General features: G+C 35.4%; 1 protein-coding gene across 1 annotated transcript in view; it reads right to left on the reverse strand.

Moving 5' to 3' along the window:
- Window positions 1-772: 772 nt before the first annotated feature.
- Window positions 773-15109, reverse strand: part of LOC129216782 (cytosolic carboxypeptidase 6-like) — a 58258-nt gene continuing 43921 nt past the window's right edge. The window contains exons 6-7 of the mRNA XM_054850998.1: window positions 3772-3890; window positions 773-1047 (exon numbers count right to left, since the gene is read on the reverse strand). Coding sequence (XP_054706973.1) covers window positions 773-1047; window positions 3772-3890 — 394 coding nt within the window. The remainder of the gene's footprint in view (window positions 1048-3771; window positions 3891-15109) is intronic.

Below are 15109 nucleotides of genomic sequence, written 5' to 3' on the forward strand. Positions count from 1 at the left end.
CAAAAAAGTAAGCTTTATATCTTGCTTGAAAAAATGAAACCAAGTAAATAACATGGAGAAAAAAAGAAAGAAAACTTTGTTATAAAAATGAAAAAAAAAAAAAAAAAAAAGTAGCAAACGCGAGAAAAGGAAACCTTTGTAAATAACTAAACTTTGTAACCCCGGTAGTAGAACTTGTTTCAGCAGTCTGTGACGCAGATAAAAAAATAATCTGCAATATAAACCGAAATTAAGTTATTCGTAAAACTTAAATCGTCTCCAAGAAATGCTAAAAAATAAGATGCTAATACTAATATATGCTACCCGTGGATTATATATCAGAAAATATGGTACAAGTCTTCATAAGCTGAAATTTAAGAATTTTTTTCTGTAAAAATTTGTAGTCCTCTCTAATTAAGAAAAAGTCTGATGACTTTCTCAAGAATCTGCGACGAACGTCGCAGGGCTGTTTCTGCTATCGGGTTTGTAATTAACATGAAAAAAAAAAAGAAACTTTGTACCTGACTTCTAACGTGCGAAAAAGTAACCTTTGTAAATAATACAAAAAAAAGTAAATTTTGTAGCCAACATGAAAAAAAAGGAAACTAGTAACTAACATGAAAAAAAAAGCAAACTTTGTAAAAAAAAAATAAATTTTTACAACTGACATGATTAAAAAAAAGAAAAAAATTCAGTGACTAACACATTGAGCAAACTATTAACATAAATAACATGGTGGAAAAAAAAAAAAAAAAAACTCCACTGCCTGCCTTACAACGTCATCAGCTGCCAATTAGGCCTTAACTTCTTCGGTCTTTCCTTGATACATTACATTTTTGGAAGGTACTTTTGGTTTGACATTTTTCGAGGGTTGTTCTTTCCCTTTGCCAGTTGTTTGCTTGGTAGTCTTCTTTGGCGATTTGGTGATGAGGTGCTGCAGTCGGCTCTTGGCTCCTTTGCTGCTAAAAGTGTCATGTAGGCAGGCAGGAATGTCTTCTGCGGGAATATACTTTATAGTCACGTAGTAATCCAGAAGTGAGTGGCAAATACTTTCACCCAGTCGTATGTCTGAAAATGTTAAGGAAAACATGGAAACTTCATTTTTTCTCACTTTTAGTGAAACTGAAATGCTCAGATAAAACTTAAACAGTTGGTAAATAATACAAAACGGCTCAGCTACAGCATTAAGAGGCTTCAGCTTCGTCGCTGCTTCTGGGATTGTCTATGTGTGTGTGTGTGTGTGGAGGCTCATGTCTCACCTATTTTCATATTTTTTCCTGAAGTGCCCTTAATTTTTAACTGATTTGGAAGGTTAAAAATACACGAAAATCTAATTTTCAACTAATAGCTCTGATTGAGGCAGACAACAATCACGTAACTATACAGAGTGCAATGGCATTGATTATATTAATTCAATGTTGTGAAATCATGTGTGAAAGAAAGCAACACACGGCAAAAAGGCGATTCTTCAAAAATTGAGTTTAAATTTTTGGAAACATGTTGTTAACAATGGCAGCTCCTAAAGGAAAATCCTTATAACTCGAGAAATATTCCAAATATTGGCAACATCTCAGTATTGTTTGACAGTTTACAGATTGGAGAATATTTTAAAACATTAAATAATATGACATTTTTGCCTATTTTCGCTATTTTAAGTGTATATTCCTACACAAACACTTCCAATAAAGTAAGAGCTAAACCAAAAAGGTTGTTCCATTTTTAAAACTAATTTACATACATCTATAAAATTGTTGTTACTCTCATATACTAGATGTTAGTTTCAGAGGCAGCATGAATTTCTAAACATAAAGCTGTGCTTAGATGTTCGTTTGCTGATCAAACTGTCCTACGTTTCACAATAACATCATAATATTTTCATCTTTAAATGTTCTAAGTATTTAGAAATTTAGTACTTTGTTTCCCCAAATTGTTTGCAAAGTGTGCTTAGAAAGACTTAACTATTAATATTGCAAGAAATATTTATTGAATAAAAAACTTCATTTATACCTAGATTTTTATTCTTTCTTTGCATGAAGAAATAAAAATCCTTCTTAAGAAACTGGTTAAGCTTTTACTGCTAAAACATTTGCCTATAAGTATCTGCACTCATTGTAAAAGTTCATTTGTAGATCACGCAAATATGACTTACTGCAAAAAGCTTAAAAAATAATGGGAAAAAAAAATCAAACTTTATTTTTTAATTAAGCTTCGTTTTTTAAATGCGAATTTTTTTCGATAAAATTTTCGTCATGCAAAGTGTTCAAATATTTGATTGCTCGAAATGATTTGCTCGAATCTATTGCATTGCTTTTCAGGGACACGGGAAATGATTTAAAATAGTTAATTAATTAAATTAATGATTATTGAACAATCCTCGTGGACAACAGCTAAATGAAGTGTAAGTGTGTATTGGTGACATTTGATGGAATTTGTGAAGAAACTAAAAGAGCTTGACGATTGCTACAGTCGCCCCATCCTTTGGTTTGAATTGCATTGTAAGTACTTTTAATTGCTTCTTTAATTTTCTACTCCATTTGTCCGTTACCATCCAGGATTTAGGACACCTTGCATTCAAAGGCGGCTTTTCATATCTTATTATGTACTAGTGGTACCCGCACGGCTTTGCCCGTAATAGAAAATTAAAAGGTCTTTTGGTTCGCCTGTATATTTACATATAATATATGGTGAATTTTCTCGCCAATTGGCTTGGTTACGGTTTCACGTAATGATAATTTCGTTTTTTTCTCGTCCATCTTATGAGAATTGTGTTCTTAAAATTGGAATAGAAAAAGAACCACATCGAATTTTCGAAAAATCGCTTCGAAGTGCACACCCCCATGCTACAAACTAACTTTGTGCCTAATTTCATGAAAATCGGCCAAACGGTCTAGGCGCTATGCGCGTCACAGAGATCCTGACAGACTTTCAGCTTTATTATTAGTAAAGATAAAGAAGATAAAGAAAACACAAAACACTTTCAAACTCATTACAAAAAATGAATAATACACCGCGAGCTCAGTCAATTCCAATCAAGGACTGCAGTTTCGTGCTTATTAGCACTCATCAGCACGCCATAGAAAGTGTATGAGCCGGAGGTGGAAAACCTCTTAAGGAAGCCAAGACTGCCACACAAACTGGTAGCTAATACAGAATTAGCACTGACCAGACGAGTGACCGAAGCAATGGTTCAGTTCAACTCGAATATTGAAGGCAAGGCAGGTATGTTCAGTAAGTTACAGTTTAACTTACTGAACATAGTGCACCTAATGCTGTTTATAGTATATCTCCAATTATTAAATTATTTTGTAGATAGAGATTGCTTTTCAAATAATGATTCACAAAGAAATATATAGATATTATTAAAAAAATAAAAAATCATCGAGTCGAGTTACCGGAGTACTACCATGGGAAAGTAAACGCAGAATCTGCCGAAATACGATTTTGGGATAGTTGAAGAAACGCGTTTTAGATTTCATATTAACAGTATTGAAATGTTTGTATTTCACATTTTTTTCGGGCTTTATTTTCAGCTTAAACCAAATAAGCAAGCTTGTACAATAAAGCTAAAATACGATAGAAGACAAAAAATGCAAAATAAATGAACAAATAAATGAGTGAGTAAATAAACAAATAAATTAAAAAAATATATATTTCTTGTATTGCTGTTTATTTTTCCACAGTAAAGTAATAGAAATTTTTCTTTGCCAGATTTCTCATATGTTGAAAAGTTTGATTTGTTTTCACTGTAAACAAGATGCAGTTTGTTACCGGCACAAAAACTACTAAGGATACATTCCTCTTCGTTGTAGACGGTGACTGTACTGGAATTTCCTTTCAGTACTTCGTATCCATGGAAACTGACTTCCAGAGTATAACAGTTAACTTTATCGTTGAGAAAAGAGGATAGAAATCTGAAAATATAAAGTAATATTTGAAAAGAACAGCATTACAGAATTCAAGCTTAAGAAAAGATTAATTTTTCTTATCAAAACACAATATAACTTCAATTTCAACAGACACGATTTAACGATTCAACAAGTTTCTCAATCTAACGATATCGATGATTAAAAAAGATTACTTGACTTAACGCATTATATCCCCAATATTCGTTATATTTTGAAACCATATTTCAATTCAAGGAGCATTTTACCTTAAGATCTGGTGAAAAGTGAATCAGTTGGCGAGTTAGGGTTTGATGTACAATAGGGTGGTTCAAAAAAACTTCTTTTTAACTAGAGTCCAAGACATGCCCCATTTTTTTACACTTACTAATAGTATTATGCTGTAAAAGTTTTAGCTTCTTACTCAAATTTTAAGAGGGTGCTCAATGGCCCCTTAATTTACCATTAGCCGTAGCATAAAAACTGTCACAAATTTAGAAACATTAAATTTCCTCAGCTTTTTTTTTATAAATAATAATTTTATTGTACTGTATATTCATACTAGTTGTGTATATTATTATATGCAGCACAGCATTGTTTTTTCAGTTCCATGTATTTTTAACCTTTTTCCCCCCATACTGATGAAGTTTGGGGGAGGGGTTGAGCACCCTCTTTCAGTTGAAATAAGAAGCTAAAATTCTACCAGTATATTACTATCCATAAGGCTAAACATATTGAGGGGTGTCCTGTTATCTAGGAGAAACTTTTTTTTACATGTATTTTTGAACCACCCTAATGTGCAAGTGGTGATTTTGACAATTTTGTTAAGGAAAATGCATAAATTATGTCTCAAGTTCCGCAGAGAAAAGATTCTATATAAAATTAAAAGGAAGTAAAGATAAAGGTTGATAAGTTATTGCTCAAGTATCTATCTCCATGATAAAAATGATTGTATTGAAATTTTTGTGTTTTGCTATAAAATTTAGTTTCAACAGGGGGTGCCCACCTAGGAGGGATCATGGCGCAGACTGCGCTAGTGAAATTTTTAAAGGGAGGGGGGTTCAGGGGTATTTTGCTCTTTTTACGGGGATTCTTGCGTTTGGGGGGGTCTTTGAGATTTTTAGGGGGGTGTGCTCATCTGGAAAGGGGGGGGGACACCCCTGGCTTCAAATCAAACGAATTTCTGAAAAAGTAGAAACCCGAAAAGAACAACGGTGAACTACCGCGCAAGGAACAAATGTTCAGGACTTTTTTTAAAATCCCTTTAAAGCTTCAATACTCTTTACGTCACACCATAGAACTTTTAATGATTAAAAAACGAATATCTGGTAAGAAATATTTATAAAACGCTTTAAATAAACAAATTGTTAAGCTACTGTTTCCACCACAGTAGCATTACTGAAAATGTATTTCTTGATTTTTTAAAGTTTTATATAATTTGGTTCCATACTTATTTTTACATTGACTTATTTTTTTATCATAAAACTTTTGACGAATAAAAATAATAGATTGTTGCCAAAAAAAAACCTAAATTAGTAAAATGATTATCAATAATTGCAGAAGAGTTTCCTTCTTGAAGATAAATTTGTTTTGCTTTGATAATCATTTCTTAATTCGAACATTTAAATTTTAAAACTTATGAGAAGCGAAAACAGTAATTGGTAGAAAAAAAGTTTTGTGACATTCAATAGTCTGTGGAGCTACTTTTACACGTGACATTAATAACAAGATAAAATTTCTCTTGCCCTTTCCGATGCTACCTACTCTACTTTCGATGATTCATCTAAGAATTCAACTCTAGGGAAAGAATTTCCGTTATTGTTTCAACATAATTGAAAGATTCTCATGAGATATACCTTTGAGTTAATTTTACTCGTGATTCAGGTCTGGTACAAACCGCGCGCACCCTTCCAATCCGCATTCTTTAAATTTCGTAAACGTTCCACGGTCGGGGAATAACAATGCCGGATGCGAGCGGGGGAAGATGGAATTTCGAACCCCGAATGGAATTATTAAATAGAGAATGGCGGGAACGTAAGAATTCGTTCCGTGGAGTCTTAGAAACCCCTCTCACTCGATGATATTTGTCAAGCTTAAAATTTCGCTTCGTGCTATTCGACCGGGAAATTTGAATATTCTGTACGATCGTCACGTTCGAAGGAATAATTGCTTCCGCAATTCTGTATTTGTTATGATTTTTTTTTTTTTTTTTTTTTTTAGGGAGTGCGATATGGTTTGTGTTTGGAGTAGATTAAATGTTATTTTTATTGCATTTCCGTGAAATAATAGAAAGATTTTAGAGAAAAAATATGCAATATATATACAGGGTGCTCCGTTTTAACCTGCAAGACCTTTATTTTCGCTACCGTTAGTCCAAGATGTATACTTCCAATTGCAAAAATGTTCAAAATCAGATGCAGAGTTAAGGTATTGAAAGTTTGAAGCTAAAATGAAAATGAGTCAAAAATACGAAATTTAACTTTTTATACGGGCTCTAAGTTCTCTAACTAATATTTAGAGAAATAATCTCCATTAAAAACTATTGCTAACACAAAAAACTTGACATTGGTGCGACCAAAACTCTAGGAGAGATTCCAGCTTAGAGTTTTAAGGGACCACACAGAAGATGAAATTGGAACTTATCGCCCTTTCAGAAGAATGAAAGGTTGTCAAAGTAAGAGAAACAAGGTTATTATATTTTTCATTGCTATTCAAAATAAATGCAAATGTTATGCCGCGATACGCAAAAACATACTACGAAACCTCGAATAATTTGGAAAATCTCACTCTATGCACACATGTAATTTTAAGCACTTGTTAACCACTACATTTCTCCTCAAAAGGTGTTATTGACGGCGAGTGAGAAGTGGTGTAAGTCACAAAACGCTGCGTTTCATATATCGGTGAATGTTGGTCGTACTAATTTCAAACCTTTTGTGTTGGAATTATTTTTCAATGAAGATTATTTCCCTAAATGTAAGTTAGGGGACCTGAAGCCCGTATAAAAAGTTAAATTTTGTATTTTCTGACTCATTTTTATTTTTGCTTCAAACTTTCAATATCTTAACCTTGCATCTGATTTTGAACATTTTTGCAATTGAAAGTATACATCTAGAACTAACTGTTGCGAAAATAAAGGTCTTGCAGGTTAAAACGGAACACCCTGTGTATCATGATCAAGTGTTTCTAGTGAGAGCTTAAAAATTACGTGCAATATATAACTTTATACAGTGGCGTTCCTATCACAGGTGTCATCCAGGCGATAGTTTTGTGTTGTCACCCTTCTCCGAAAATATAAACAAAACAAAACATTTTTGATGTTTTGTGTTAATACGAAATTAGTATAATTTTCAGAAACAGCTCATTTTTATTATGTGGTATAGCGAAAGTTTAATTCTACAAGTGCAAACTAGGTCCGCAATTTATGTAAAAATTTCCCTAGTTCCAAATGTAACTGTCCATCCGCAGGAATATTGAATTCTATTTTCATTGGAATTTGATGGATTAATTCGAGACATATTGTGGGAACGTTTCAGTATTTATTTAAAAGTGTGGGTCGAGATTTTACAATTTTTTAAAATTATTAAATTTACTTTGAGTGTTCCCCCCCCCCAGATGAGTGTCTCCTGGGATGGGAAACCCTATCGCTTTCCCGTAGAGACATTACTCCCTTTCTACACGTATCTTCATCTATGCGTAAAAGTATCACACTTGTACAAATAGATTGAGCAAGACCCAAACCAGTCGTTTTCCACCTGTAATTTGCGAATCATTAGCAATCCGCGAGAAACTTTTATGTGATTCACCAGCAGCTAAAAAAAATAATCTATATAATTTTTAAAATTGTTATTAAATGTATTAAAGACAACCTTTAGATTCATTTAATATAATTTCTGTGAAAATATTATTTCGATCACATGTGGTCACTTAAGATTTGAAAGGGTACCAAGTGGTCCTCAGTGGTGCAAAGATTGAGGACCACTGAACAAAACAGTACTTTTTGAGTAATATGAAAGGAAATCTCCGGTGCCTGCTTTTCGAGTAGACCAACTTAGCAAAGGTTACCGAAACAGGCCGCGGCACTTCTGGCTGTTTAAAAAGACATCCCGGTGTGTTTTGAAGAACATTCCTGAGAGGAAGAATTTCATTCACTTCCCTGGAGAGGTGGTTTGTTCATCTCCTCATATCAGGTCTCTCTCTCTCGACTTTGAAAGAGGCGATCTCATCTCACGTAACCTTGATGCCGTCATTTGCCGGAGAGGACTCGGAAGATCTAGAAGAGGGAAGAAAGAATACCCACTGGTGGGGGGCGAGGGGGGGGGGAGAGGTAGAGCGACATTCAATCTCGTCTGTCAAGGGAGAGAGACGTTCCGTTCTTCGCCCCCGTTCCGGAACGCTCCAGTAGAGATCCTGATGCAAGTTAAATTTAGCACGTGCCTTGGTACGTGATATGCCAAAATGATCGTTTTTTAAGATGATTTTGCTTACCCAGTACAAAAACCGAGGTATTTCCAGTACGCAAAATCGCACCATTCGAGTATATGCCTTTTTATTTATTTTTTGCAAGCATCACTCTTCAAGTGTACAGAAGATGAGAAGGAGGAGAAAGCTTTTAATATTTAGTTAGCAAAAATACTGTGAGTTAAAGTATATTTTTTTAATCCTAATTTGGATTTTCTTTCAATATAATAGTTCCTACCTTAAAGAAAAACGATTGGTTCCTAAATTTGAATTTTAACATGTTTACTTTTAGTGTTAAGTTTTTCTCATAAATATTCGCTAAGAAAACGACGCGTGTTATTTAACATCAGAATAAACTACACTGGTGTGCAAAAATTAAGGACGAGACGGTTTTTTCAATATAACTTTGTACAAAAGCTTTCCAAATCAACACATTTAATACCGTAAGATCCCCAATACGTAAGGACATGTGTAATGTAAGCAACACTTACTAAAAGAGAAATCAGAGGGATAAAAAGAAGCTTTATTGAAAAAGTAGCATGGAGCGCAATGCGACTGAAGGCCGAAACATCCCTGTGATGGGTGTCCAGCAAGAAACATCCGGTCTTTAGTTAAGGATATGATCTCCCCCGACTGCTAGGCAGGTTTCACAGCGTCTGCCCATGCTGAGAATGAGGGTGTCAATGAGTTGTTGAGGCATTGCTGCCCATTCGTCTTGCAGCGCCAATCGAAGCTCCCGAATCGTTACTGGTGGTAAGGTACGAGCTGCCAAGCGTCTGCCTAGAAAATCCCATACATGCTCGATGGGATTGAGATCCGGAGATCGTGCCGGCCAATCCATACGTTCAATATCCTCACTCTCTAAGAGCTGTTCGGCAGCTACTGTGCGATGACATGGTGCATTGTCGTCCATGAAAAGGAACTGCGGACCCATAGCGCCTCTAAAAAGACGCACATATGGAAGAAGAATCTCGTTACAATAACGGGTCCTGTTGACTGAACCTGCGTCGAAGATGTGAAGGTCTGTACGACTACCAAGCATGATGCCTCCCCAAACGAGAACACCGCGACCTCCATACCTGTCCCTTACAATGATGTTCGAGGGATGATTGCGGCTTCCCCGCTCTCTCCAGATGAGTATGCGATGATAATCGCTATTCAGACTGAATCTGCTCTCATCTGTAAGGAGTACTCGTCCCCATTCATTGTCTCTCCAACTCCGGTGTTCCCCGCACCACAGAGAACGCCTTCTCCGATGGGCAGGCGTTAGAGGTACACACCGTATAGGGCGTCGTGCAAACAGACCACCACCGTGCAGTCTTCTGGCCACGGTAAAACGCGATATCGGTCGTCCAGTCGCCTGTGTCGTGTGTCTAGCGATTTCTCCCGCTGTCTGCCGCCTGTTTCTTCTGGCCTGTAAGACAACATACCGGTCATCTGCGGGTGTGGTTCCTCGTGGACGACCACTACTGAACCCTCGGATAGCTGTTCCTGTAGTTTGAAATTGTCTCCAACGGGGGTCGTGAAACGATGCTGTGAGCAATTCCGAACTCTGCAGCCACACTTGTCACACTGCAGCCTTCCTCCAACTTCCCAATGATTCGACCTCGGGTAAAAGCATCCAGATGTCGTCTAACAGATTGATTATTCGCCATTTCTCGCTGAGGCAGCAACTCGGTGTGATTTTAACTGCTATACGGCGTGCAATCTCTTTGCCAGAAATACTGATCTTACACCGACAACATGCTTTATACTACTCAGACACTCTCCCATTACGTCTGCCTGCATATCTGCGCATGTGCTACCGTACATCACCTTAATTAATCTCCTGATTGGTCTTTCTGTCCGCTCTGCCTCTTCGTTCAGCTGATATGCTAATTTTTCGACTTCGTCCTTAATTTTTGCACACCAGTGTACACTTAGATTTATTATAACAAATTTTTTCAAAAATTAAACACTTAACTAAAAGTTGTGAACTTTTATGCATATAAACGTATAAGCATTGCTAAAAAAATTCGTAAGCTTTTCTATTTGACATTAAAATAATTTTCGTGCATGATTTTCTCACCAATTGAAATCAATTTGGCAAATATATTGATTCCAAGCCCTTTTTTTGGGCAGGTGATGAGGAGGGGTCAGTTGGTCAATTGCTCCCCTCAGTTTGGGAAATCAGTATATTTACATGTAAGTGGGCATGGTTTTTGCTTTTTTTTTGTTGTTATTTACACTGAGTGTATATACCCTTTGCCACCCGGCCCCCCTCTCCCGCTGGAAAAATTCCAAATGATGGGCTTGATTGATTGTAATTAAAATAATACGGACACCTAAGGGATAACTGTGACTCTACGTAGTACACCATCAATTCAAGCACGACGCAAGACGGCCATAAAATTTGATCTCCATGTACTGTAAGGGCAGTAGGGTGGTTCAAAAAAAAAAAAAAAAATGTCAGCTAGAGTCCAGGACATCTTCCTTTTTTTTAATATTTACTAATAGTATTATGCTGCAAAAGTTTTAGCTTCTTGCTCAAATTTTACGAGGGTGCTCAATGACCCTTCAATTTAACATTAGCCGTAGCATAGAAAATGTCACAAATTTAGAAACATTTAATTTCTCCAGATGTTTTTTTTATAAATAATTATTTGATTGCAATGTATAGGCATATTACGCGTGTATATTATAATATGTAGCATTGTTTTTTTTTCATTTCAATGTATTTTTTAACTTCCCGCCTTTTATGAAGTTTGGGGGAGGGGATTGAGCACCCTATTTCAGTTGAAATAGGAAGCTAAAATTCTTCCAGTATATTACTATCCACAAGTCTAAAAATATTTAGGGATGTCCTGTTATCTAGGAGGAACTTTTTTTTTTGCATGTATTTTTGAACTACCTTAAGTGGCAGTTTACATGTCATAGATTTTTGTTTTCTGGACGTTGTTTTCTGTGAATAAAATTCTCAACTTTCAACAGGGTTCTCTTCTGCGTGCCTACCCTCCCTGAATCGTTTCCGCGACAGCATGAAAGGCTCTTCGGAACGCGCTTTGGGGCAGGGGATTGAAGTTCCTTTGACGGCAGCGTACGACAAAATAAGTAGCTGAGCGTGACTCTCTTTTAATTTAGAGAGAGAGAGGAGTTGAGTTATCGATTGCCTGCTTCCATGCAGAAGTTAATATGGTACGGAAAAAAGAGATATGAATAACGCACGATCTTTGACGAAAGGAAATGTCGGGAGGACAGATTTATGGCACAAGGAGAAAGAAATTTGAGGGGTGCCTCTGTGCCAGAGTTGAATGAGAATGAGAAGATTATATTGTCGTTAGAGAACAGGTAATCTTGAATTCAGAAGCACTGTCTGAGAGACATCAAATGTATATAGAGGGTGTCTCATCACGGTAGTTAAACTTTCAGGAGAGATAGAGTACACCCTAGAAGATTCAGAATCACACTACATTTCATGGTCAGTAACGCCTTCTTCATGCCATAGTGGGCGTTCTACTTGAATTCGCAAGAACAAAAGTTAGGTTAGTGAGTAATTGAAATAGTTTGTTTTAAATCGTGAAATCCACGTTATTAATCCACAAAAAATTGACAACATTTTACATACACGTGTTTCGGGCATAGCTCATGTTCAAAAAAGTTCTGAAAGCTGGAGCAAACCTAACTGGCAGTACTGTGAAGGCTGCGCAGATCCTAATCACGGCATTACAACGCTGCCAGATTAGGTTTGCCCCAACTGTAAAAGATTTGTTTTTCACTTATAGGAGTAGCTTTAACTATTTGCAGTTTCTTATGAAAGATTCGAAAAGATGTTCTTTCGTGCTGTCAACAGAATACTTCTGTAAATGACGTTACTTTGAACTTGACGCTATGTAAATGCATTTCTCGACGTTTTAATAATGTAGTTGTTACTGATCATAGTAACTATTTACGGTTGAGTACAGAAGTTAAAAAAAAATTCAAAATTTTGTTTGAACTAAAAATTGTTGCGGGAAAACGTCTGTAAATTACTGTCGTTGCTTTGTTTAGTATTTTACCTCTGAATGAGACAATACATGGATACTGTTTCCCAATGTTTCAAAAACGTAATCGTTACTAAACTAACAGCAAACTTTTCACAGCTTGGTATAAAAGTTTAAAAAAAAAATGTTAAAAAGAATTTGTTTGCAGAAAGCGATCGTAAATGACGCTGCTTTGTTGAACATTTGACCTTTGCATTTGATGTAGTGTGGTTATGTACATGCCTTTTTTTTGGCATTTTACAAGGCTGTAACTGCCAACGATTTACAATTTCGTTCAGAAGATTTAAAGTGAAAAAATCTTACTTGAGGTAGTGGGCATGTTTACACTTTTTAAAGTTTGGGTAAAAAGCGTTCAATGTTCTGACAATAGGTAGGCTTTTGTTTTTTTTTTCTAAACCATGCCGTACAACAGAATTTGCTAGGGCAATTAAAAGCATCTCTTGTTATAAAACAGATGAGAGTTATTCCTATCAGTTGTACAGTTATCTCCAAGTTCTAAATTTTGGCACTTAAACTCTCTGCTTCTAGTGCTTCTAAAATGACCGTCAACAGAAAAGGGCTCTAAATGACGTGACCTTGTTTATTTGTCCTTGATTTTTGACCCAGTGTTAACTTGATCAATCAAAGTTAGATGAGCACGGTAATGACATTTTTTATGTTTAAAAAACGAAGTCTTAATTATGGCAACGCAAACTTTTTACAATTCCGTTGAAAATTTAAAAAATAAATAAAGAAATAAATAAAAAATCCCTTAAATGTTAAAACAAAACCAAGAACCAGTTAATTTATTGAGAGATATGTAAATACATAACTTATTGATAGCACTAAATTTAAAAGCATCATACCCAAAAGTAAATGATTTTAATCTTTTATGATTTTTTATTTATTTAATTAGCTCATATTATTTATTGAAAACTTGCTCGTGATCATGAAACATGATAATTATTACAATCTAATCGAACAAAATCTCGATTAATTGTGATCATTAACTTGTGTATTTACACGAAAATTCATGCTTTTACCGAAAACTTTTAATGCGCTTACAATGAATAAAAAGTCACTCCTTTCAGGTATTCGTGACGTTAACGTTGACCTTGTGACTTTTTACTTCCTGGAAGAGAAGTTATTCTCCCTACCTGCAACAAACATACTTCTTTTTTTTAAGAATAGATGCGTCGAAACTTAGTGACATTGTGCTCACAAAAAATACTTTCACTTTCGCTTCTTGTGTATCGCTCTGTCACTAGCTACAGTTGCACGGATAATACTTCAATGATGTTAAAGGGGTATTTCCCCCTTGTATCATGAGAAATGATCTTGGAAGTACCAACATAAAGGGTTGATGGTTTACAGAATATTTGTAACATTTACGGTTTCATTGATCAGTGGTTGATTCCGTTCGAATTGAATTAGAAGCAGTTGACCAAGATTTTTTTGTTTTAAAATTTGACTGTGTGTTTTTTTTTTAAGTTGCCGTTGACATGAACTATTCTTTATTCATGAGATATGAATTTTTTTTTAATCATTGACTTGTAATATGATTTTGGAAAGAAATTGGAAAAATCGACCAAATTTCAGCCTACAAAGAGTAATTCAAATTGGCGATGTTTCCTATTTTCTTACCTTCAAGCTGCCAACGGTATCGCTAAATGTTATATTGCTTGATTGATCCCAAAAGGTAATCCCAAAAGGTATAGTAAAGAAATTTAAATAGAAAGGCCCTTTCTATGGATAAAAGGAGATGAAATTGAAAAGGAGTTCAAAAACGTTCTTCGTGAACTTGCAACAATACAGTCAAGTTCCCATACTTCGGACAGTATCATAACTTGGGACATTTTTCCGAATTTAGTTTTGAGGGCTGGTACACCTGTTGGTATTTCACCAGTAAGAAATAAATGGTGTTACAGAATAAATAATTAGTTATCTTATGCGGCTATGTGAGTTGAACTTTGATGTATCAGCTTTATAGGTTTTTTTTTATGATTTTGAAAATTTCGAAAAATTATTCGATTTTTAAGCATGAAAATAATTTGGTTACCTACTTACTAAGATAAACATAGTCAAAAAAAGTTTTTAGTTGAAGGTAGTTTACTTGCCTTTTAGTGCATTTAATTTAATGTTTGCAATTTTTCTCCGTGTAAAGAAACGAGCTGATGTGTGTGCATCACATGACTTCCTTTTACTCCAATTTAATGTCATTCTCTCATTATTGGCAGTTTTAAGTGATTCAATAGTTTACTCTCTAAATATCACCAACAGCGGCCAAATTGACACCAGATTTAAAAAAAAAAAAAAATTTAAATCGCCAAATTCGTAGCCAAGTTGGCAACAAAAGTTGGCGAACGAAAGACTGGCGATATATCGCCAAGTGTCCACCAAATTATAACACCACTTGAGTTTACATCGAAATTAACAATGATTTCCCCTCAAAAACGGACAAAATACCCCTTTAGAAACACTCGAATGCAACCAAAAAAGGAGGTGCACAACTAGACCCTACTAGGAGTCTAAATATCAAATTTCAACTTTCTGCGAAATTCCGTTCTTGAGTTACGCGACACACCTATGCACATACATACGTACATACAGACGTCACGAGAAAACTCGTTGTAATTAACTCGGGGATTGTCAAAATGGTTATTTCGGGTGTCTGTACGTTCCTAGGCATACATCCACGTGTGGTCGGGTTGAAAAAGAGACTCAACATTCATTCGGGGGTGAGAAAAATGGAAATTAAGGCCGATTTTTGAGTGAATTTTTTTTTGCGAA

Source organism: Uloborus diversus, chromosome 2 (genome assembly GCF_026930045.1).
Source record: "Uloborus diversus isolate 005 chromosome 2, Udiv.v.3.1, whole genome shotgun sequence".
NCBI classification, from domain to species: domain Eukaryota; kingdom Metazoa; phylum Arthropoda; class Arachnida; order Araneae; family Uloboridae; genus Uloborus; species Uloborus diversus.